Below are 22,715 nucleotides of genomic sequence, written 5' to 3' on the forward strand. Positions count from 1 at the left end.
TCGAAAGAACGTATGTTGTTGTAATGAACTTCGCGACGCTCTAACCACACTACACATATATTATAAGTTACACATAATGAAATAACACCCATTCTAATTTTAAATATCCTACGTTATAATATCTAGATAAATATTCAAATAAATTATTCTTAATTATTTTGTTAAGGAAGGTAAATTTTAATCGTGAAAATCATTCGTTCGGTGTGTGCGTCAGGTATAAATGATGATACAAAATAAAGCGAGTATCCCTTATTCTTAGCTTATATAATTAAAAATCCAAGCCCAGTCTGCCCTTTAAAACTGTATCGCCCACTGTACGTTTTTCTTAAGCAATTAATTGACTACGTATGTGTATATAATGATAAGACAAAAATGTTAAGCTTCTGAAAAATACACTACCATTATTCACTATTATTATCCTTTCATTAACAAATAATGCGAGTTTTAAAAGAATACGTAAAAATTCTTTCTACGGAAATGTTCGACATGAAACGAAATTTAATTCAAAGTCTACGGCCCGATGTAAAATCCTTTGTTTAGAATTTGAAAGTTCAGAAAAAATTTTATTTGCACCCTATACTGATCGCCATATTTTTTCCAACCTGTTTCCGGTACTCTGGCATTATAATGTTAATAATTGTTGAAACAGCGGTAATTAATTTCCACCCTAAAAACGAATCTATATTACAACTGTTGGCAATTTCGAAAGTATCCTCGAATGTCGTAACGATTTAATGCGTATTTCGGTTAACAAAGGTGATAATGATTCACAATATCATCAGCGAGTGTAAATCATCTTTTATTAAATCATTTTTAGAACCCCATAATAAATATAATAGGTAATATATTTAAGTATATTTCGGTTTGTTACATAACGTTGACGTAACGTTTAATTTATAACATTATGCGTGTTATAATTTAACCCTTTCTACTTGGTATTAGGCATGGTAACTATCAAAACATACCATATACATATTGCACAATTTTAAATACGAAACATTTCCATACGGATTATGTAAATGATCCGCGAAATAAATAGTGAGAGTTTTGAATTGATAACAGCTCTAGCTGGGGTTCAATAATTATGCGGACATATTATTTGTGCGTTGCGTGAAATGTTTGTTTGTGTTTTACAAGTGTTTTTTCATTTGTTAAAAAAACAAAAAAAAAAAAAAAAAGTGAAAAAAGTAACAAAAGAAGAAATTGACATCCAACTATGTAGATAACGCATAATTTTATAGAAAAAAAAAAAAGGTTTTATTTTTTGCCAATAGAAGCGACAAGCGATGCGACTTTGGCGATGTATTTTTCCTTGGCTTCGTCCTGACTCATTCCTTTTTTCTGTTCCCAAGCATCCCACTTCGCTTTTCCTTTGAAATCAAGCATGCCTGGTCGGGCTGAAAATTTTTGAGAAATTATATAAAGTGTAGTAACTATTTCTTAAAACACAATTCATGACAGAGCAAATGCGTTATTTTTGAGATTATATCTATTCAAAATTTCGAACAGTTTAATGGTGGCGGTAAATATCGAGGTACATACATATACTACACTAACTAGGTCGTATTTAATTATAAAAACTGTTTTTGATCGCATATTTTACTCTACGCGAATTTAATATCACGAAATGGAGGTCTAACAGCTTGCACGATCGTTTCTGTACCTTGATAATTGGTATAAATGCCTATTTAATACGATCAGCTGATTACTGGCGCCGACGCCATATTGTACTTAGGTACAGGTATAGGTCCTGGAAAATGTACAGAGCTTAGATAGATTCTGACACGTTCGATATCCCTGGAATTTTCCGACCTACGATGTTGGTTGAGCACCGTTTGCACTACCGGGCGTGCGCTGCAGATTCTTTTTTGTTTTGCGCGCAGTCGGTAGAGCAGTAGTCATCCAACACCGTATTCGGGTTCCTAGGGATATCGAACGTTTTAGCATCTACCTAAACTCTAGGTACTTTGCAACATTAAATATAAATAGGCTTTGAGCCGTTGTTTTTTCTGTTTTTTTTTTTTTACTTCTGATTTAGAATTTATGTCGAATTTTCGTAAGCCACAATTATTTGTGATTTACTTAACATCTGCGAGAATTTTCTCGCAGTTATTCCCGAATAATGAATGATTCTTGTTGCATGAGAATTGTCAGATACCTTACACACACAGTTAATGAGTTGACTATCGTTTTAGCATGAATTGTAGAATCGAAGTCTATTCGTTGCTTTCATACTTCCAGCATATTAATCGCTCACGATTAGCGATAGTGTATACGGAGTTGAATTAAATTTTTGGAATAATTGAAAATATCAAAGCATCGAGTAGATCCATGGACTTAAATATTGGCGGGAATAAAATCAGTTTTTAAATTGTATTCGTAATGTAATTACTTGTATTGATGTCACCAACGCTTGCCTGTTTGAACAAGGCGTAAATTTCCAAAAGATCAGCATCGGCAGGCTGAGAAGCCAATTCGGTGACTTCTTTAGCAGCTGCATTAAATTTCTGTGGAGTTGAATCATGAGATTGCGATTAATTAGTGAAACTTCAGCTGGCCTTTAATTGTTCCAATATTATTAGCATGCCTTAAACATTATTCACAACGTTTCTCATTTCAAATCAAGGTTCAACAACGTTTCGCATTATCATTCGCATCTTTATGTATCATTTCCATGACCATTTTTTTTTTTTTTTTCCGTACGCGTTCATTAAACTCGCCTCAAAGGTCACATTGAGTTAAATTATACGTGACTAAAAATACCCGCATTTATCGTTAGTCTCCAACATATTTTTTTTATCGCGTAAAATACCCGAAGAGAATGTTGAGTCTAATACTTGCGATAAAAATGGAATGATAAGTTGACCAATCGCAGGTAAAAGAAATTTTTTGTGACAATTATGGGTAGATATTTTTGCCTCCGGCTTTAAATTTATCTTTCTCCAGATAAACTTCTTGACCGGCAATCTGATTAGGAGTTAAGTTAATGATAGTCATTTAACTGGAGAGTAAGTTTTAGTCAAAAGGAGAATCCAAAGAGAAAAAAAACATCACTGGTTAGAAAAAATTCAAACGGTATTATTTTGAAAACTAATCGAATGTGTGATATATATATATAAATAACAGATGTATCGATTACTACGAGGTTGAAGTTAGTAACGTTACAAAACAAAACGTTGAGAAAAAATCATTTATTTTCTTATTTTTACAACGAAAATTGCGAAACAACGGTTTTATATCAGCATCAATTGTTTCGATAACGTTACCAACTTCAACATGCTCTGCTGCAAAGGTAGCTTACCTCGTCTAAAGACATCTTTCAGCGAAGTTAGTTATCTGATTGAATCACAGATGGCTCTACCTACGAGAATAAAATTATCAACAAATATACCGTGGAAGGTACAATACATACATAATTTTACAATCGAAATTAGTATTTAAGAAAAATTAACCCTGCCTACTCACCCTTCGAGTATGCGAGGGAAATTTTGAAATTCAAGGTCAACTCGTAAGGTGATTTTTAAGGAGAGACAAAAATCGGCCTCCCGCGTTGTCGACTACACTTGACTTAACCGTTGGCTGGCTGCGGTGAAGTGGACTGTGAACTTGGGAAGCGCCTCTACAATCGTATCGTGCGTTCATTTCGCTAGCAGCCATCTATAAATTCGAATCACATAGTGGGGGAAACGCCGCGTATATACTTAAGTTGACGATCATTCAAGAGGCATTGCGCTTGACCTTGATTTTTCTGTTGGTGAAAAATTACTTCTGTAACTAGTTTTTTACACCTCATTTTTCAATTTGAAAATCTAATAAACAAAACAATGATGTTTTTGTTTCTCTTTCAATTATCACCGAGTATATGGGATATGTTGTACTTTTCTTTAGTACATTTTTCTTTCTCTTTTCTTTCATCGTAGCCTCAAGATGGCTGACCGGTCCGAAACGTTGAAGTAAATTACTATCATAACGATCATCTTCGACGAATTTTCTTCGTTCATCATTCATTATGATCGTCGTTATAATTATACTAATGAATATAATATCGATGTCACTGGGGACTTTAAATCGTCCGGAATATCTGAAATACGTGGAAACAACTTGGGAAACAACTACGATTAACGTTATTCGACGAACTGCGCTATTACGAAACGAATATCAGTTTTGAACCTGTAAAGCGTTCAACAGTTATCGAATGGAAATATAAACGCGGTTCGACAAATTTCAATTTGATATGTTGAACTTGTCTAATCCCATTCTGTTTCACGGTTTTCCAACTTTTCATTCAGCATCTTTCATATCCGAATTTCAAAGATTTCGATCACGAATAGTTGCGCGCTTACATATTATTTTGTTGGGTGGTGCAAGGTAAAGATATTTAAAAAATTCGGCTATTTTCGTTTCTCTGCAAAGAAATTAATCACAGAATTTTCACCTCTTCTAAGCCTCCTGATTATAGGTTTGTAATCTCAAAGCGATAGGATTACACTATCACGTCAGATTATATCCACGTGCATGTATCGTTATCACCATTCCACGCAACAAACTCGATACAATTATCATTTTATAAGATTACTGCATTAATATGCAGACGTGCTTAAATATACATTTTTTTAGTCACTTTATCACTTTTACGTGATAATTCAAAATTAAATTTCTTTCACTGCCGTAATTTTATTCCGCTTGTCGTTATAACATTAGATATCAATAATTTTTATTTTTATAATTTATCCGCACTTTATAGTGTATACATACATGTGTGATTATCCACGACAGTTTAGCAGAGATTAAGTAACATGTAGATAGTGAAAAAGTAGCGATACAGGAAATTCGTCCGAGTTTCTATACCCATGATTTCATAATATAAAAATTTCTACTCATTCAATGTATCAATCCTCTTTCCTGTTAACAATATTATTATTATTATTATGATTACGGTTACTGAATTCTATTTGTACTTCGCTAACACAGTGTCAACGAATTTAATGTACGCTTCTTTAGCCGCATCCTGCGATGTGCCTCGTTTGCTGTCCCACGCGTTCCATTTTGCCTTTCCTTTGAGGTCCAACAAACCTGGCTTTGCTGTAATTGAAGAAAAAAAAAAATTATTGATATAATTAAAATTGTTCTGTTGTAGATGCTCTTTTACCCCGACGATCGTTGGTAAGAAAAAAAAGTAAAGTTCACTGCAGATGAAAAGTAAAGGACAGGTGAAAAATGACTAAACATTACACAGTAAAGTAAGAACCGATTTTTTTTTTTTTACAACTCGAAAGAGAAAAAACAATTTTCCTCAAGTATTTTTCAGTTTATTTAAATAAATGGTCTTCGTAGCCATTTAAGAACTCTGTAATTGTTGATTTGATATAAAGTCTATAGTTTTTTTTTTTTTTTTTCTGGAATAACGTGAAATTTTTATGACTCATGACGAATGTGTTCATTCTGCTGTATTTTACTTGCAGTTAACGAATCGTTAAATTAAATTAGAGAATCGATTGAATGATTTAATCATGTGTTTTACTTGGCGAGAAATTTTTTCAGAATATAATTAAAATTGTTACTATTATCTGCATGTATATCCTATTATTTAACTTTATATACAACGGATTGTCGTCCTCGTAATTAATTACACACCATTTATTACGACGAATACGATTGTACTTCGATCGTTATATAATCCATTCGAGGCAAACACATTAATCACACTTTATCACTGTGCAAAAAAAAAAAAAAAAAAAAAAATGTTTATACCTACGTAAGGATGAATTAATTATTTTTTGGCATGCAATGTATCATAATGATTATACATTTTTCTTTTGATCACAAAATCCGAAACTGAACGTCATATACATTATAAAACACACACACACACAAGGCTTTGAAATCACATCTTCTTTTTGCATTAGAAAAAAAGTACACGCGTCGAGTAGGTACATAAAAAGTGAAAAAAAAATTTCACATACGTCGTCCTTTGGACTAGCATTTTAAACTTTAATTCTTTATCCTTGTAACTGTAGTCTTATTTTATTTGCAGACGTTTTCATAAATTATGTGAACTAAAAAACGGGGAATTGAATACTTCGCTTCTATACTTACGGGTGTTGTTGTCTCCTTCGGTTCCTTGCTTGAAGAAAGCGTAAAGTTCCAAAAGTTCGTCGTCGGTCGGTCGTTTCGTTAGAGATTTTACGGCTGCGGCGGCCGATTGAAATTTCTGTATGTAACAAGCAATATATCGAAGTATGTATTAGAATAATAAGAAAAAGAATTACTCGACGCAAAAATGTGCGATTTCAATATCGGGTGTTCTTAGAAATATTTTCACACATTAATTACAGGTACGAGGTTCAACGATCAAGCCTATTGCTGTTCCTTCGATTGGAAATATTCTAATCACTCTGGCCATTAAGTGCGGACCTTTCACTCACTGTTAGGAAGAACACCATTTTTTCCATTTTTTTTACCACACATCCGGTCGGCAACTCTACGGTCCGTTCTCATTACATTCGATTTCAATAAGTCAATAATTCAATGGCCTCGCTTGATATAATATGTTAATATCGAAAATCAGTTTCGTAGCTCTGAAAGGAAGAGTTAGTATACGTTACCATTATTTTTAACTATTTCGATGTAACTTGATCTTGGCGCAACAATAAACTGATGTTAAGGTATTACTTTACTTAGAAAATGTAGGAAACTATTGACAAATATAATCATACTGAATAACTATTCATATTGAAAATTTTCACGTAATCTCAACAATCTTAAACCGTCGTTACAACGATACTGATTTTCTCAGTATAGTCACACAAACGTATAATTCAAATTATGAGTAACTAGGCAAGATATTTGTGCAAAATGTTACGTGAAATGAAACTGCATACTTCATGTAGTTTTTCTTTCATTTTCATAGTTTGCAAATTTCTAATAAAGCAAGTTTAACGACTTATTGTTAGCGATAGGAAATCCGCGTAAATAATTGCTGTGCATTTGAACAATATTATTTAATTGTATAACAAAGTTTCACAATGCGTGCAGATCAATTGTCAAAAATTAAAATTTTCCGAGTCTTAACACCATAATCGGTGAAGTGGATAATCATAAGTAATAATCAAAAGCTCGTATATTGTTTGGAAAGTTGATAATTTTCGTTTCTCACTACGGGATTGAGAAATCTTCAAATCACATTCAATTTTGTGGCACAATTATACGGATTGGTAATTAATAATTATATTTTAGTCTCTCACCTCATCTAGCGACATTCTGAGTTGTGTGAAATCTTCGGTGGTTGAGAGTAGACTGACCGAGTATTTCGCCGTCCCCACTCTTTAATAGAACAAAAAGTCCGAATGCCGTCTCAGTGACGGGATACAGTTTATCCACGCGATCAAAAACATTCAAACACGCGGAAATTTTAAAAGCGAATAATTACGCAATTTCAATTTTTTCATTTTTCCTATCAAGTATGATCATTACTCACTGTAATCCAATAGTCTGGGATTTTTACATTCCTTATTACGTGACTGGAAAAATTCACCAGCTTTCAAAATCTAATACATACCACAGAGATATTATAATCAAGGGTTTTAGCTAATGATTAATTATTTGAGTTAAGTTTATTCTAGAAACGAGTTCCTCTATCTTACTTATGTTAGAAATGGAATCGGTATATACATGTTATACACAAATACATGCAGACAATATACTTCACCGCACGCTACTACAAGAGGTGACCAAAACCCGCAATATTGGCTTTATCACTTCAATATGATTATGCCTGGAGCATAATTTTATAATTCGTTTTTTGCTTTTGTAATAAATTTTTTTCCGGTACACAACCGGACAGCATAAGAACATCATAAAATAAAATGGATGTAAAGTTGCAGTTTAAAAAACAATAAGGCAGCGTTGAAAATAAATTTTATAGACAATATTTGACCGCTCGTCTGTTTCTCCTCTAACGATAAGCTGGCGTTAAATTCCTACTTGACCGATCGAAATAACTAGTATTATAGCTTTTCGAACGTATTCTAAAAGAATACTTAAAATTACTTTGTTTCTCGTTACGGATCGTTTGTTGTACAAAGCTGAATAGTAGAATTTAGGAGACCATTTTAGTGACGTCAAGCAAAAATTTCTTTACGCAAAAACATGGCACCTCTTTTTCGTGCTATTCTTATATGTTCTGTATTGTTGAAATCTGCATAGGTTGAGGAGCGGAAAGTTGCGAGTATTCCAAAATTATTATAGTTGGATACTTTAGAATACGTTAACATTAATTTTGATTCTTAATACTAAGTGCAGAAATGCAGATACCGTGCAACGATTATTTCTATATTTCCATATAGTCATGCCATTCGTTGAGAAAAATTTAACAAGTTTTAAACTTCAAGATCGAAAAGACCATGTGGTATAATTTTTGTTTACGATTGATTGAAAAAGTAGGTATTAAAAAACAAAAAAAAAATAATACCACAGTAAGATTCTGATTTACCGACGTTTCGAAATTCCTCAACAAGTAGGTATAGTAAACTTTTTAACCTGCAATTGAATTTATTTACATCTAAAGTTAATTCGAAGTTCCATATAAAGACGATGTAACGTTCATTTAGAGCAGCTGTGCCTAGACACGTTGAGAAACCTAGTCAACTTCTGGAATTTCAGAGCCTTAGAGAGGCCTATAAAACTGGTTTTCCTAAAGGCGAAGAAAAAAAGGACAAATTTCTATTGAACTTCCAAATATAATGTTCAATTAAGTATTAAAATAATAAGGAATAAACTGTGTGAAGACATCTGGTCAACTAGTAAAAAAGAAAGAGAACAAAAAAAAACCACGATTGCGCACACAATTTTCCAAGAGTTTCAAACCGTCCACAAAGGAATCTGCATCATCGACGATGACTGTTTGTACGATCTGGCAATCCGAGTTATGCTCGAGTAATTGTAGACCTCGGTTGACGATGAAGCGAGTTTTTTATCGAATACCGCAATACGATTGCCGGTGGCTGAATCACTCCGATTTGTCTGTGTATGATATTTGTATATGAGATTACGACTCATATGCGAGCGTCATCCTACTTCAGAAAATCATTGACTCAGTTCCGTTCGATTTCGTTGCCGTTTTTCAGAGTGGTGAGGGTTGTTCTCTTCAATTGATGTCTCAAGTTTTAAGTTAGAATAATTTCACGGCAGAATAATATCTGTTCAGAAGTACGCTAACAGTTCAACTTTGTACCAGTGCTCGTCTCAGCAGCTGGGACTGTATAATTCCGAAATCGAAGAACCGTTACTTTAAAACTCCTTTATGAAACTCGTTTTTATACCCAAGTATAATATTACGACTCTAATGTAATGCACGAAGCTAGGAAAACTTTTCATCCGACGATTTATACCTGCATCAACAAATTTCTTCAACCTCATTCAAATCTTCTGGTACCGCCGGAATATGTGGGTCGTGGTAGAAAAGCAAGAAACGGTTTCTCGGTCCCGTTCATTAATTGTCTACAATTACAATGATCATTCTTATAATCATGCGAAATTTCATAACTGTACCCGTAACTCTCACGATTATATAACATTGTATAGTTACTGAATTTCTGGAAAGATAGTTGAAAAAATGTACCCAAAATTCCAGGTTTTTCCAAACAATTTATCAAGTTTCAGCTTTTTCGAAATCCCAAGGGTCCTCTGTTATTCGAATTAGAGAATTCGAAGAGTTTGGGTCTTAAATTAACTTCGAAACAAGACCCTACGAGTTTTCGATAAATCTTAGGAAACTTGTTATCTTCAGACATTTCATTTACCATAGAAGCAACGAAATTCGAAAATGACGAGATCGAGGACAAATTTCGAAGCATCGATTAATCGAGTCCAAAAAAACAATCGAACATGACTCGATTGAATCGGTAAAACGAATCGATTACCAGATTATTTCATATTTATTAAAACAGTGCATACGAGACCAAAGTTTCGTAATTCAAAACATTTTTCAATGTAAAATGAAAACATTCTTTTTATCTTTCGTTAATTATATCAAATAGCTACTTAGCAACTAAGACAACGATAATAATTAACACTTCAATCCCATAAATTGATATTGTATCGCATCGTTCGTTGGAGCTGTAAAAAACAAAAACAGATCGCATGGAAATGCTCAATCGATTATAATCGATTAATCGAGTTTGAAAAACAATCGATTAAAATCGATTAATCGGGTAAAAATACTCCATTATTTTTCGTCATTCTTGTCTGATTGCGTATGAAGCGATCACGGCTGATTGCGCGGCAGGTAATTGGTGTCGAGAACCGCAAGTTCTCCTTGCTCACCTGCGTTGGAATGCGGGAATTCTTCAGTTCCCTGACGCACCACTTTCCGAAGGCGAAGATTGCCGAGTGAATCGTCGGAGACACCCGAGCTGCTTCACTGACTAGGCGCACAAATTGCTGAGACAACAAAATACGAGTCGCGCGCGCACTTCTGTCTCACGGGTCCGTTTCTTCGTTCTTCTTTCGTCGCTTCAACTTCTTCTCGTTTTTTTTTTTTTTTGTTTTCTCATTTTTTTGTATCTTTACGCTGGTACCCATCATTCCGCGAATACCTAAATCATATCGTCCGCAACCGAGATCCTAAAGGATCGCGAATGTAGATCATAAATAATGACAAACAGTCGCGTTTTAAGGTTTTGAACACGTGTCACGCGCTCCGTAAACTTTGCTGTGTAATAAATTAATCTTTATTAAATTCTTTTTTTGTTTTATTTTTGTACATTTTTTTTTTTTTCACTATTTTTCTTTCATATGTATATACATATGTATTTGTGTAATATGTTTGTACATGTATGTATAGATATACGTAAAAATATCTAACTGTACTTCTGGGATTCTCGCACCAGTATATACGCAACGTTTTCAAGGCACAGTTGATACATTCATATGACGTGAAGTGATCGTACAGTGACAAAGTTTTTAATATACTTCCGACACTCGCCCAATGGTCGGTAAATAATCGTAATTAGTAAGCTATCGTTAAACAGTCGTCAGTTTTCCTGATTATTATACTCAAAGTCTTAGCGCAGCAGGAACACTTGCGAATTCGATGAATACGTATTGCTAAACGATTTCTCAGCACTGTAAGAAATTGTAAAGAAATTTTCGGGAAATTCACATCGTTTATACTATATATACGTGGATTTTAAAAGTTTTGTCTTCACTTTGTGTGCGTGTGCGTGTGTGTGTGTGATTGTGTATAATAATCGGCATTGTAATATGCGTGACGTGTGGTCGTTACGATCAAAGTGATACTATATACGTATCTATCGTGGGTGCGAATCGTGTATTGATTTGGAGAATCGACTTGAGGTCAATACTCATTGTCAGTTTTCCCAAGTCTCTGAAGTGCGCAAGGATTGCGCGGCGGGAAAAAACGGTGAAAATTCGAAGCATCGTTATAAACGAACTGCGGCATTGCACCCTAAACTGCAGGCGTATTTTCATGTAATACGCGCGATTACGGCCGTTGGCACGAGGCTAATTCTTATCTGAATTTAACATATACCTAAACGTATAAGAGTACAAGTCTACAAGTGACACACCTTCCTTATAGCTTGACGACGGTGCTGAATAAGAAGGGAGTGCAATGATCAATGGAAAATTGAGGAAATTCAAAAGTACTTGTTACGTAAGATGGTCATCGTAGTTTCACGTGGTTTCGCAGGGTCATCGAATACACATTATTCCAAAGAAAGAATTCGGAGATAAACGTTGAATTTTCACGCCGCCAGATTACAGCCGGTTCGATATCATCGTTATATATATATACATATATACACTTATGAGTGGAAATAATAAGAGGAAGAAATACGGAGACGCAATAATACACGATATATTGTAATATATGACTGGAATGTACGCCTAGAGTGACTGAGAAATGAGTTATAGATCACCGACTGCGAATCGGAGCTTTCTTCACAGGAATCTGCAGAGTGCTTCGACGAAACCTCATGAACCACCGGATAAGATCGTGTATGCTACGCTAGACTGTTTGGCCTTGAAGAGAGCCAGGCTGCCTTTGCAATTGGTGCCTATTGACAGCAATGATAGCAATGCCTCGGCTAAGACAGCTGATAAAACCGACGCCGGTAGGAAGGCGGCCAATTCTGGGAAGACGTCGTCTCGACGTCCAAGTTTTAAAGTAAGTCCCATGGGTGTAATAACAACACTGCCTTATACACGCTGAGAGAAATTTTATTTTTTTACGGTGATGGGAAATATTTTCTGAAATTGGTATAGATCCCTACAATCACGGCTTATATGTTGATTTATTTATTTATTTATTTCATCAGATTGCTTAGATTTTCAAATAAAAAGATAAAAATGATAATAATCATGACTAGAAATTTTTATAGTTATATACACAATCGCATATCTACGTAAAGGATGCGTTCCGAAACTAGCTGCAGTGAAAAAAACTCCCTAGGATAGAGACAGCGCTAGTAACAAACTCAGGAGCGCAAAAGAGATAAAAGACTGTCGACAGTATTGGAAGATAATTTCGGAACGCACTCACAGTATATTCTTAGTTTGAAAAAGAATTTTTATCATCCTGTAAACATAATCGAAATGTAGCGCGGAGTGAGCGTTGGAATGAAAAGATGACGAGAATTTCAAGTTTTTATGTCATGCACATGCATATAACCACACGCGGAATACCTTATAGTATAGAAGAGTTGTTTTCGATTTCAAAGCACGAATGCCGATCGTGTGTGAATATATATAGTATACGCAATATACATCAGTATTCACACACGTATGTACGTGTAATGAAAATGATCGTACTTCAGCTTCGATCGGAACTTATACAGGTACTCGTGTAAGACATGGAACGCGATTTTCTCGTGCACGTGGATCGTATCATCGCGTGTTGTATAAGTCGAACAGACACGTACCTATCTATACATATAATTGTATGTACAGGTGTATTTTTGTAGATGACATTATGCACAGTTCCACACCGAAGAGGGAAAGCGAATCGTTTTGTCACCCACACAAGCGTTTGTGGTTTATTAAAAGAAATAATACACTCAAGTCGAGGAGACGCGAATTTGTAATTTGAACATATTTGTGCACGTCTATTTTTTCGCACAATAATTATGCTTGTATGTACGTAATGAGTGGGACTGAACGTGGTGTGAGTATACATGGTGTGCCTAGAACTCCTGCGACACGCCCCTTTCTTCGAGGTTAAAGCCTTTAAGTGAGACGTGTACCAACTGTCTAAAGAAATCCCTATATTGTTAGGGAATTATTTTTCCGGTGAACGCTATCCTGCTTGGTAATACCACCATGTGTAGTTGTGGTGTGAGTTATTTAAAGTCCCGCTCATTTTTTCACCACGCAGATTCAACGTCACAACAATTAATCACCACCGATCTAGGGTATTTTGCCGTCGTTGGTACACATCTTACTTAAGTCCCGTCCCGCGCGAGAAAGAAACTTTTTTGGAGAAGGAAGCTGCACTCCTAGGCATACCATGTATACTCACACCACGGGACTGAATTCCGTTGACCTCTGGAGCTAAAGGAGAGGTAAACGAACAAAAAATCACACCGCGAAAATTGAGTGGTTCCACACTTCAACTCCATCTCATACATTATTATACTCATGTCTAAAGAGTTATTTGAATATCTTTGCGGGTGTCCGATTTTCGAACGGCACTCATTGCATGAATTTATAATTATATACCGGTTTTGTATTTCCAAAAATATAAATGAGAATGGCAAAATTCTTATGGTCGAGAAAATAACCTTTATTAATTAAACGAAAACTATGAGAATATTTATTCCATTTTTTTATTTGAATCATATTTTTATAGAAACATATCTAAAAAAAATTTTTTTAATCACTATCATGGTATTTAATGGAGAAGCTAGTCGCGATAAATTTACAGTCAATATCAATAACAGATCAGGGAAAGATGAAAGTACTGGAAATACGAATGAAATAATTAAAAGAAATTGCGTTTGTGGAATTTGCATACTAGTCAGAAAGACATTTTTTATTTAGTACAGACAATCACAAAACAATTCGTTCAACAGGACTGCTTCACAAACATTATGTAACATTATACACTCTAAACAAGGAGAAAATGATGTTAGTCACAGAGAAAACTGTAACGTCTCAGTGTTCTTTTATTTCCGGTTCAGTAAGAGAAACGGTAAGTTTCTAACCGGAAAATTCGGAATAGATTGGGAGACCTAGTTTTGTACATATATGAATCATCCGGTGGCTAACCGTGGTTGCGATATTTCTATTCGTATTAAAATTGAGGTTTCGAATTTGCGCAGGTTCGATCCGGGTCAAGTTTACACTGGAAACAGCGACATAAGGTAAACGTCGTGACCGGTAAATTTGAAAACACGCCGAAGGAAAGCGGCGGCAGCAGGCAAAGTTTGCTGTCAAAAAATGGGAATACCGTCAAAGTGCCATATTGTAAAAACGTGTCAAAAACACTTCCGGAACTGCTGAACGAGCTTCTGGAGCCTGAGGTGACCACGTCACCAAGTCCGGAACTGAGTAGCAATTCAAACAAGCCAGAGAAACTTAATAGCCATATTCGTAAAAGAAATAAGACTGATTCGCGGAAACAGACGAACAGGGAATCCGGATTCGTGAAACACGGATCCAACTCAAGATCTTTGGGAAAGTTACGGAACCACGATGGAAACTGTTCAAACATACAGTTGCCTGTAGGATCACTTAATGACAGTGCTCATTTATATACTTTGTCAAACGAGGCTAATGAGCCGATGGAAACTGGTTATTCTATAATCAAATTGCCCGAAAGTAACCCACTTAATGTATCTGAAGGAGTTGAAAGGCAAGAAAATTCGTCGGAAAATGTGGAGAGGAAAAAAACTTGCACTGTTTTACCAGTGGCTGGAAAATTCTCAAATAATAGAACAGACTTGAAGTCTTCGAAGCTGAAGAGCCTGTCCCGGGAAGAATTGAGGAATGTTAAAATATCCGAACCAACAGATTTCGTCCACGTCGCCTCGGTGACGAATCCGAAATTGATAGTTGAAAAGAACAGATCGAATTCTGCGTCGACGGTGAGTCAGAATCGAATTTCCTTGACGTTACCGATCAGTTTGGACGCTGATGAGCAGAACAGAATCCAGTCGATGACGAAAAACTGGTGCAGTAGAAACCTGACGAACGGGGGAGAGCTGAAGAATGAAATTAAGGTGAACAGCCATAAATACGTGCCGATGAGCCCCGCCGATCTGAGCAGAAAAAATGTAAAATCGAAGACCGCGTTCTTTGATCAAATGAAAAGCGATGCGACCGTGGCGGCGAAAAGGGAACCCCTGAGAAGGCTGCAGTGCACGAATGGAAACGTGGCCGACCGCCAAGAATCCGAAAGGGAGAAAGTACCCGAGCAGCTGGGCAACGCAACTGCGACGGTGGTGAAAACGGGTGAAAACGAGGCCGAGGAGAAAATTTATGAACTGATGGCTGACGTTCCGTCAAGACCAACGCCGAATTCAAGCTTCCTGTGGAGCAGCCAGCAGATGAAAATCTCGAAATCACTAGCCAATCTAGCCAACGGAACAACTAGCCAGCGAATATCTTACAAGTCGAACAAATTCCCACTCGAGGAAAGACAAGCCTCGGTTGACTCCAATCCCGACGATGAGTACGAGGAATACGAAGAGTATGACGAATATGACCACGTGGGACCCTCCAGAGAATCTGCCGAAGTAAGTCACAGTTGATAATCCAATCTCAAGGGGGACCCTAACATTTTAACCCAAAAAATAGTCCTCCGTCATTAACCCAAATTGGTCACACCTCACTAGAATCGCCCTAATTCGCCCCCAGTTCCAAAAAACTGATAACCTACCTCAACAATGAGTTCCAAAATTACTCTACAAGAAGTTTGAGAAATTTTGGGCTGTAATTCACCCAGAGTGACCAATTAGGGTTAATAGTCATTGCCTGTATTGTCTATGAATTTGCAAACGGTTTTTATGTGTGTTGTGTTTTTCGTACACAAAGTACCCGTTTCTATGATAGTAAAGTGAGTCTGCAGCAAATGCGCAAGCCCGGAGTACAGAAAAGGCCATTTTTAGATCCTGCGCATGCGCTGTCGCAAACAAATCTGAAATTACGCGACTCTAACCTCAATTTCGTAATTCGTCAAAAAAAGAAAAGCGTAACACACTCTTGTTACATAAGGAATCGTGTGCAGCAATACCATTTTTGTACTTGAAAATTAGAGCCAGACCCTGTTTAACCAGAAAAATATTTCGCCAGTCCATTGGAATGCTTTGAGATAGGTTTTGATTTTTAGAGACAGTTGAATCTCCTGATGTTTTTCGAAAATAAGAATGAGACAATTTTTTATCCAGAAAAAGCTTATCACGATATATCATTTAGATTAATTCTTTGAAGTAAGTTTTGGTGGCTAGGCATGGTTGAATTTCTTAACATTACTCATTCCGGGTAATTAGAACACTGTCTTTACTTGGCAACTTGATAGTAGTAGATGTGAAAAATGTATCCAACTTGTAATTGCAATCTGACAATGAGTAACGATTATTCTGTTTCAATCTTCCTTAGAAGTACGATTACGACGACGTGGGACCAACGCTTGTGGAAGAAGTGACAGAATTGGAAGGAAACGAGGAAGACGTTTACGACGACGTGATGCCACCAAGTTATGCATCGATAGGAGAAAACACGTCGCCGAGTGGCACAAGAGCTAAGAGTGGTTATCTTGCGGTTCGAAATCTTGACGGGGATCGTTTCTCACCGAAAATGGAAGCCTCGATGATAGTTCCGCCGAAGGAACAATTTGTCAGAGAAGCATTGTTGCAGCAAAATGATAAAGTTAATGGTGAAAACCCTTACTTGTCCATTAACAACGAATACTCAAGTCTCGAAGACGTCTCCTGTGATCATGACGTCTACGATGACGTTGATCTTCCTCATCAGGAACGCGTCAATAGCTTATACGCTGGCTCTCTATCGGGATTGAATTCTACCAGAGATGAATCCGAGTGGGAAGATTTGGATGAAACGTTGCCGCCGCCACTTCCTCTTCCGTTACCTCAACGAAATGGAACAAGGTAAATTTTAACCTGTGTTTTTATTTCTTTTCAACGACCTCTAAAAACTCCATTAGTAGTATCCCTACATTTGTATTTTGGGATATCTGTAGCTTTAGGGTGTTAAAGATAAATCATTTCACTTTATCGATGAAAGCAAACGAAACACGTCATAAGTTTTAGGACAACTTATGAAGTAAAATGCAAATCATTTCTAAAGCAACTATATTTGGATATAACATTCTAAATGCAGTTTTACCATAAAATTGTTTCAAGTGTTTTCGAATGTGGGAACTTTCGCAAAATAAAGCGAAAATATGATATTGAAAAATTTGATAATTTCACAGGTCGTCATAGTTCTGAGCACATTTTACTTCTGAAATTTTTCACTGACTGCAAATTCATTCTTTTATTTTAATTGCTGCATCTGTTACAGGAATGATCGTTTTTTGATTGCATTTTTCAGCACGAAGGGGGGAGAAGATGTTCAGGTGACACCTTGTAAGAAAAAGTTGGGACTGACTTGGTCGCACAAAGTACGAAGACAACGGTCCAAAGCGTCGCGAGAAAATTCAGCACGATCTTCAGCCCAGAATACCTGCGACCACACCTCAGTCGGTAAGCAGAAACAGTTCCTTTTCTCACGTATCGTCCTCTAATTTTCGCATTAGTTATTCACTTCACGGTGATATATTCCTGCTTCCCGATTGTCTCTGTTGTTATTATACCTTCTCGACTTTCGTACGCATCAATAACACAAAGTAAATACATAGTGTGTATAATTACTTATCCATTTATTAACTTTCGGATATTCTGGTGGACAAGGTTAACTAATTTACTATCGCATTTTGTTTAAAAATATGTGTTAGTCATTTGTTACTGAGGAATAATAACACGTGTAAATGTGCTTGAGGTAAAATTGCATGTCGATAACAAATAATTGGTAAAAATTTAACACTTCATATTAGTTTTATATCTCAATAAAAGAATCCTTGTTTCTACGTTAATTTTGAATTTTTCCAAAATCATTTATTTCTATTTTGTGGAAATTCAGATGTGAATTTTCACTAAAATTGTTTTCGGTAATTAATTACATAGGATAAATTAACTAAATTAATACTTCTGTGTAATGAATATAATAAATTTTTCTCGTGACGGGCTCTTTCACGTCATATTTGTTTTTTTATTATTAAATTTACATAATTTATGTTCTAAGGCAAGCAGAATTTCTAGATACATCAATTGTATGCAATATATATATATATATATATATATATATATATATATATATATATATATATATATATATATATATATATATATATACACGTCAACGAAGAGACAAAATCAAAAAGATTATGAGTTATAAATTATAATTTCCTCTAATCTTCTTCTTTCTTATATACATCTCTAATCGCTTCTTATGTGTGTTCAGCTATCTATGTGACCTGTTCAATGTTTCATCTCGATGTTATCATGTGTATGCATACGTGTAAAATGTGTAATGACGTATTCACACGATAAAATAAAGCTTTACTCTACTCTTATACTATTCTATACTGTTAATGACATCTATTCGAATCGTAATCTAATCTATTTTATGTATACTTCAATCTGTTAACAGCGAGACTGCATGTTTGTGCATGTATCTATGAATTGTGGATTATTATTCATATGTATAACATCGTTTTGTTCTATTATCTTATCTCCCAAGTTGCACTTCCTTCCCCTGGTTATATTTTTATATTTTATCACATTCCTGTCATATCTGCTTTTCATATGTTTTTAAACAAAATTATCACTCCAGAAGTACTGAATATATACAGAATTGCTAATGGCGTGCTATCAAAGAATTTTGATACAGGATAAATGAATGAATTCTCACTTTGACTATAATCTTTATTAGTTAGACTAGTTCAACCAAATCATTCTCGTAGAGCAAAACAAGAAATACAGTAAAACGATTTGTGGGATTGAAAACAGACGTACCAATACTTTTTTAACACTTCGATATATTTATAATTGTATGTCTGAATGATATTACGTGCAATTGACGTACTTAAGTGTGAGAATTTAAGGTATTCTGATGCGTTGGATTATACAAGGCCTGTTGAAATTATTTGAAAATGATTTCAAAGTATGAGCATGCCGTAACGACAATTATATCTGACCGGTAGCCGTAGATTGTACAGTAATTATTGGCGCGTGACTCATCGATTGGCACGTGCATGGAGATAGTTGTATCCTGCCTGTGAATGCAGTGCTCCTTTTGATCGCGCGCTGGACAATGTTGGACTTTTAAACTGAGAAATTGAACAACGGTAAGGTTCAGATTGAGGTAGGTCGGATATGAGGACCTTGAGGGAGATTCAGTTCTGTAATCGTTGCAATGACAAATGCGAGTCGATTGTGTGTTACAACAAATTTGTGTGAGATTAAATTTGAGTGATGGGTTTGGTGGTGTTTCGGCGGACAGCTGTGTGTCATGAAATCGATTTTACCGGCTTGTTACGATTCTTTTGAACCTGGATTACTCCAAAAAACTGATTGACAAGGAAACAAACATTGGAAGCAGATGATTAGGAAATTAAACAAGATAAGAGTGATAGTATGATGTGGATTATTTGCACGTTCTGGGTGGTTCCATTCGTGCGGAAAAGATCTTTGAATAAATTCTCGGACGAAATAATTTTTGCACAAAAAAGTAGAAAAATCTATACTTAAATCGATTTTGGATGATTCAATGACTAAGGGTTCCGAATATTGTTGCGGGAAAAATCAATTGCGTAGAATCCCATTACGCTGCAAGCAACGCCTGAAAAGTAAGAGCCAAAAAACTCGTGATTTTCATCGACATTTCTCTGCTAATGGGCCTACGCTATTTTGAATGTGTTTTCTGAGTTCCTGGGCGTCGAATTAGTCTAAAAAGCGTCCTACGGATCGATTCCCAGACAAAAGATTTTTCGGCCAAAAAAAAATCCAAGGCTAACCCCTTTGCATTTTTGGCGAAAATTTCGACGACTTTGAAAAGTGCTGCAATTAATTCTTTAGGGTACTATTCCGACGTGATTTTGCGAGAGGAATCGATTAATCGCAGTCCCGATACGCTGCGAGCAACACCTGCAAAGTTACAGCCGAAAAACTGCAGATTTTCATCGTCATTTCTCCGCTGCTGGTCCTAGGATATTTTTCATGTGTTTTCTGAGTTCCTGGGCGTCGAATTAGTCTAAAAAGCGTCATACGGATCGATTCCCAGACAAAAGATTTTTCGGCCAAAAAAAATCCAAGGCTAACCCCTTTGCATTTTTGGCGAAAATTTCGACGACTTTGAAAAGTGCTGCAATTGATTCTTTAGGGTACTATTCCGACGTGATTTTGCGAGAGGAATCGATTAATCGCAGTCCCGATACGCTGCGAGCAACACCTGCAAAGTTACAGCCGAAAAACTGCAGATTTTCATCGTCATTTCTCCGCTGCTGGTCCTAGGCTATTTTTCATGTGTTTTCTGAGTTCCTGGGCGTCGAATTAGTCTAAAAAGCGTCATACGGATCGATTCCCAGACAAAAGATTTTTCGGCCAAAAAAAATCCAAGGCTAACCCCTTTGCATTTTTGGCGAAAATTTCGACGACTTTGAAAAGTGCTGCAATTAATTCTTTAGGGTACTATTCCGACGTGATTTTGCGAGAGGAATCGATTAATCGCAGTCCCGATACGCTGCGAGCAACACCTGCAAAGTTACAGCCGAAAAACTGCAGATTTTCATCGTCATTTCTCCGCTGCTGGTCCTAGGATATTTTTCATGTGTTTTCTGAGTTCCTGGGCGTCGAATTAGTCTAAAAAGCGTCATACGGATCGATTCCCAGACAAAAGATTTTTCGGCCAAAAAAAATCCAAGGCTAACCCCTTTGCATTTTTGGCGAAAATTTCGACGACTTTGAAAAGTGCTGCAATTAATTCTTTAGGGTACTATTCCGACGTGATTTTGCGAGAGGAATCGATTAATCGCAGTCCCGATACGCTGCGAGCAACACCCGCAAAGTTACAGCCGAAAAACTGCAGATTTTCATCGTCATTTCTCCGCTGCTGGTCCTAGGATATTTTTCATGTGTTTTCTGAGTTCCTGGGCGTCGAATTAGTCTAAAAAGCGTCATACGGATCGATTCCCAGACAAAAGATTTTTCGGCCAAAAAAAATCCAAGGCTAACCCCTTTGCATTTTTGGCGAAAATTTCGACGACTTTGAAAAGTGTTGCAATTAATTCTTTAGGGTACTATTCCGACGTGATTTTGCGAGAGGAATCGATTAATCGCAGTCCCGATACGCTGCGAGCAACACCCGCAAAGTTACAGCCGAAAAACTGCAGATTTTCATCGTCATTTCTCCGCTGCTGGTCCTAGGCTATTTTTCATGTGTTTTCTGAGTTCCTGGGCGTCGAATTAGTCTAAAAAGCGTCATACGGATCGATTCCCAGACAAAAGATTTTTCGGCCAAAAAAAATCCAAGGCTAACCCCTTTGCATTTTTGGCGAAAATTTCGACGACTCTGAAAAGTGCTGCAATTGATTCTTTAGGGTACTATTCCGACGTGATTTTGCGAGAGAAATCGATGAATCGCAGTCCCGATACGCTGCGAGCAACACCTGCAAAGTTACAGCCGAAAAACTGCAGATTTTCATCGTCATTTCTCCGCTGCTGGTCCTAGGCTATTTTTCATGTGTTTTCTGAGTTCCTGGGCGTCGAATTAGTCTAAAAAGCGTCATACGGATCGATTCCCAGACAAAAGATTTTTCGGCCAAAAAAAATCCAAGGCTAACCCCTTTGCATTTTTGGCGAAAATTTCGACGACTTTGAAAAGTGCTGCAATTAATTCTTTAGGGTACTATTCCGACGTGATTTTGCGAGAGGAATCGATTGATCGCAGTCCCGATACGCTGCGAGCAACACCTGCAAAGTTACAGCCGAAAAACTGCAGATTTTCATCGTCATTTCTCCGCTGCTGGTCCTAGGCTATTTTTCATTTGTTTTCTGAGTTCCTGGGCGTCGAATTAGTCTAAAAAGCGTCATACGGATCGATTCCCAGACAAAATATTTTTCGGCCAAAAAAAATCCAAGGCTAACCCCTTTGCATTTTTGGCGAAAATTTCGACGACTTTGAAAAGTGCTGCAATTAATTCTTTAGGGTACTATTCCGACGTGATTTTGCGAGAGGAATCGATTAATCGCAGTCCCGATACGCTGCGAGCAACACCTGCAAAGTTACAGCCGAAAAACTGCAGATTTTCATCGTCATTTCTCCGCTGCTGGTCCTAGGCTATTTTTCATGTGTTTTCTGAGTTCCTGGGCGTCGAATTAGTCTAAAAAGCGTCATACGGATCGATTCCCAGACAAAAGATTTTTCGGCCAAAAAAAATCCAAGGCTAACCCCTTTGCATTTTTGGCGAAAATTTCGACGACTTTGAAAAGTGTTGCAATTAATTCTTTAGGGTACTATTCCGACGTGATTTTGCGAGAGGAATCGATTAATCGCAGTCCCGATACGCTGCGAGCAACACCCGCAAAGTTACAGCCGAAAAACTGCAGATTTTCATCGTCATTTCTCCGCTGCTGGTC

At 36.5% G+C, this 22,715-nt stretch overlaps 3 protein-coding genes across 4 annotated transcripts in view; 1 reads left to right on the top strand and 2 right to left on the bottom strand.

The window, feature by feature from the left end:
- Positions 1 to 43: 43 nt before the first annotated feature.
- Positions 44 to 3,619, bottom strand: LOC124414266 (acyl-CoA-binding protein homolog). Of its 2 annotated transcripts, none has more exons than XM_046895276.1 (4): positions 3,466 to 3,619; positions 3,302 to 3,361; positions 2,393 to 2,507; positions 44 to 1,397 (listed from the first exon to the last, which is right to left on the bottom strand). In XM_046895276.1, the coding sequence occupies exons 2-4, from the start codon at positions 3,314 to 3,316 to the stop codon at positions 1,258 to 1,260; spliced, it is 270 nt and encodes an 89-aa protein (XP_046751232.1). In that variant the 5' UTR covers positions 3,317 to 3,361; positions 3,466 to 3,619; the 3' UTR covers positions 44 to 1,257. The 2 variants fall into 2 exon arrangements, with proteins under 2 accessions (XP_046751232.1, XP_046751233.1); XM_046895277.1 differs by having other exon boundaries at positions 3,458 to 3,617.
- A 1,301-nt stretch (positions 3,620 to 4,920) lies between these two features.
- LOC124413881 (acyl-CoA-binding protein homolog) lies at positions 4,921 to 7,376 on the bottom strand. The gene is made up of 3 exons (XM_046894671.1): positions 7,245 to 7,376; positions 6,097 to 6,211; positions 4,921 to 5,082 (listed from the first exon to the last, which is right to left on the bottom strand). Exons 1-3 carry the CDS (start codon positions 7,257 to 7,259, stop codon positions 4,949 to 4,951), a joined length of 264 nt encoding a protein of 87 aa, XP_046750627.1. The 5' UTR covers positions 7,260 to 7,376; the 3' UTR covers positions 4,921 to 4,948.
- A 4,435-nt stretch (positions 7,377 to 11,811) lies between these two features.
- The window catches only part of LOC124413791, an 83,065-nt gene continuing 72,161 nt past the window's right edge, over positions 11,812 to 22,715 (top strand). Inside the window, exons 1-4 of the mRNA XM_046894563.1 lie at positions 11,812 to 12,187; positions 14,340 to 15,755; positions 16,618 to 17,126; positions 17,572 to 17,723. Of these exons, the coding sequence (XP_046750519.1) occupies positions 11,924 to 12,187; positions 14,340 to 15,755; positions 16,618 to 17,126; positions 17,572 to 17,723 (2,341 nt within the window). The 5' untranslated portion in view covers positions 11,812 to 11,923. The remainder of the gene's footprint in view (positions 12,188 to 14,339; positions 15,756 to 16,617; positions 17,127 to 17,571; positions 17,724 to 22,715) is intronic.

This window comes from Diprion similis, chromosome 13 (genome assembly GCF_021155765.1).
Source record: "Diprion similis isolate iyDipSimi1 chromosome 13, iyDipSimi1.1, whole genome shotgun sequence".
In the NCBI taxonomy this organism is placed as follows: Eukaryota; Metazoa; Arthropoda; class Insecta; order Hymenoptera; family Diprionidae; genus Diprion; species Diprion similis.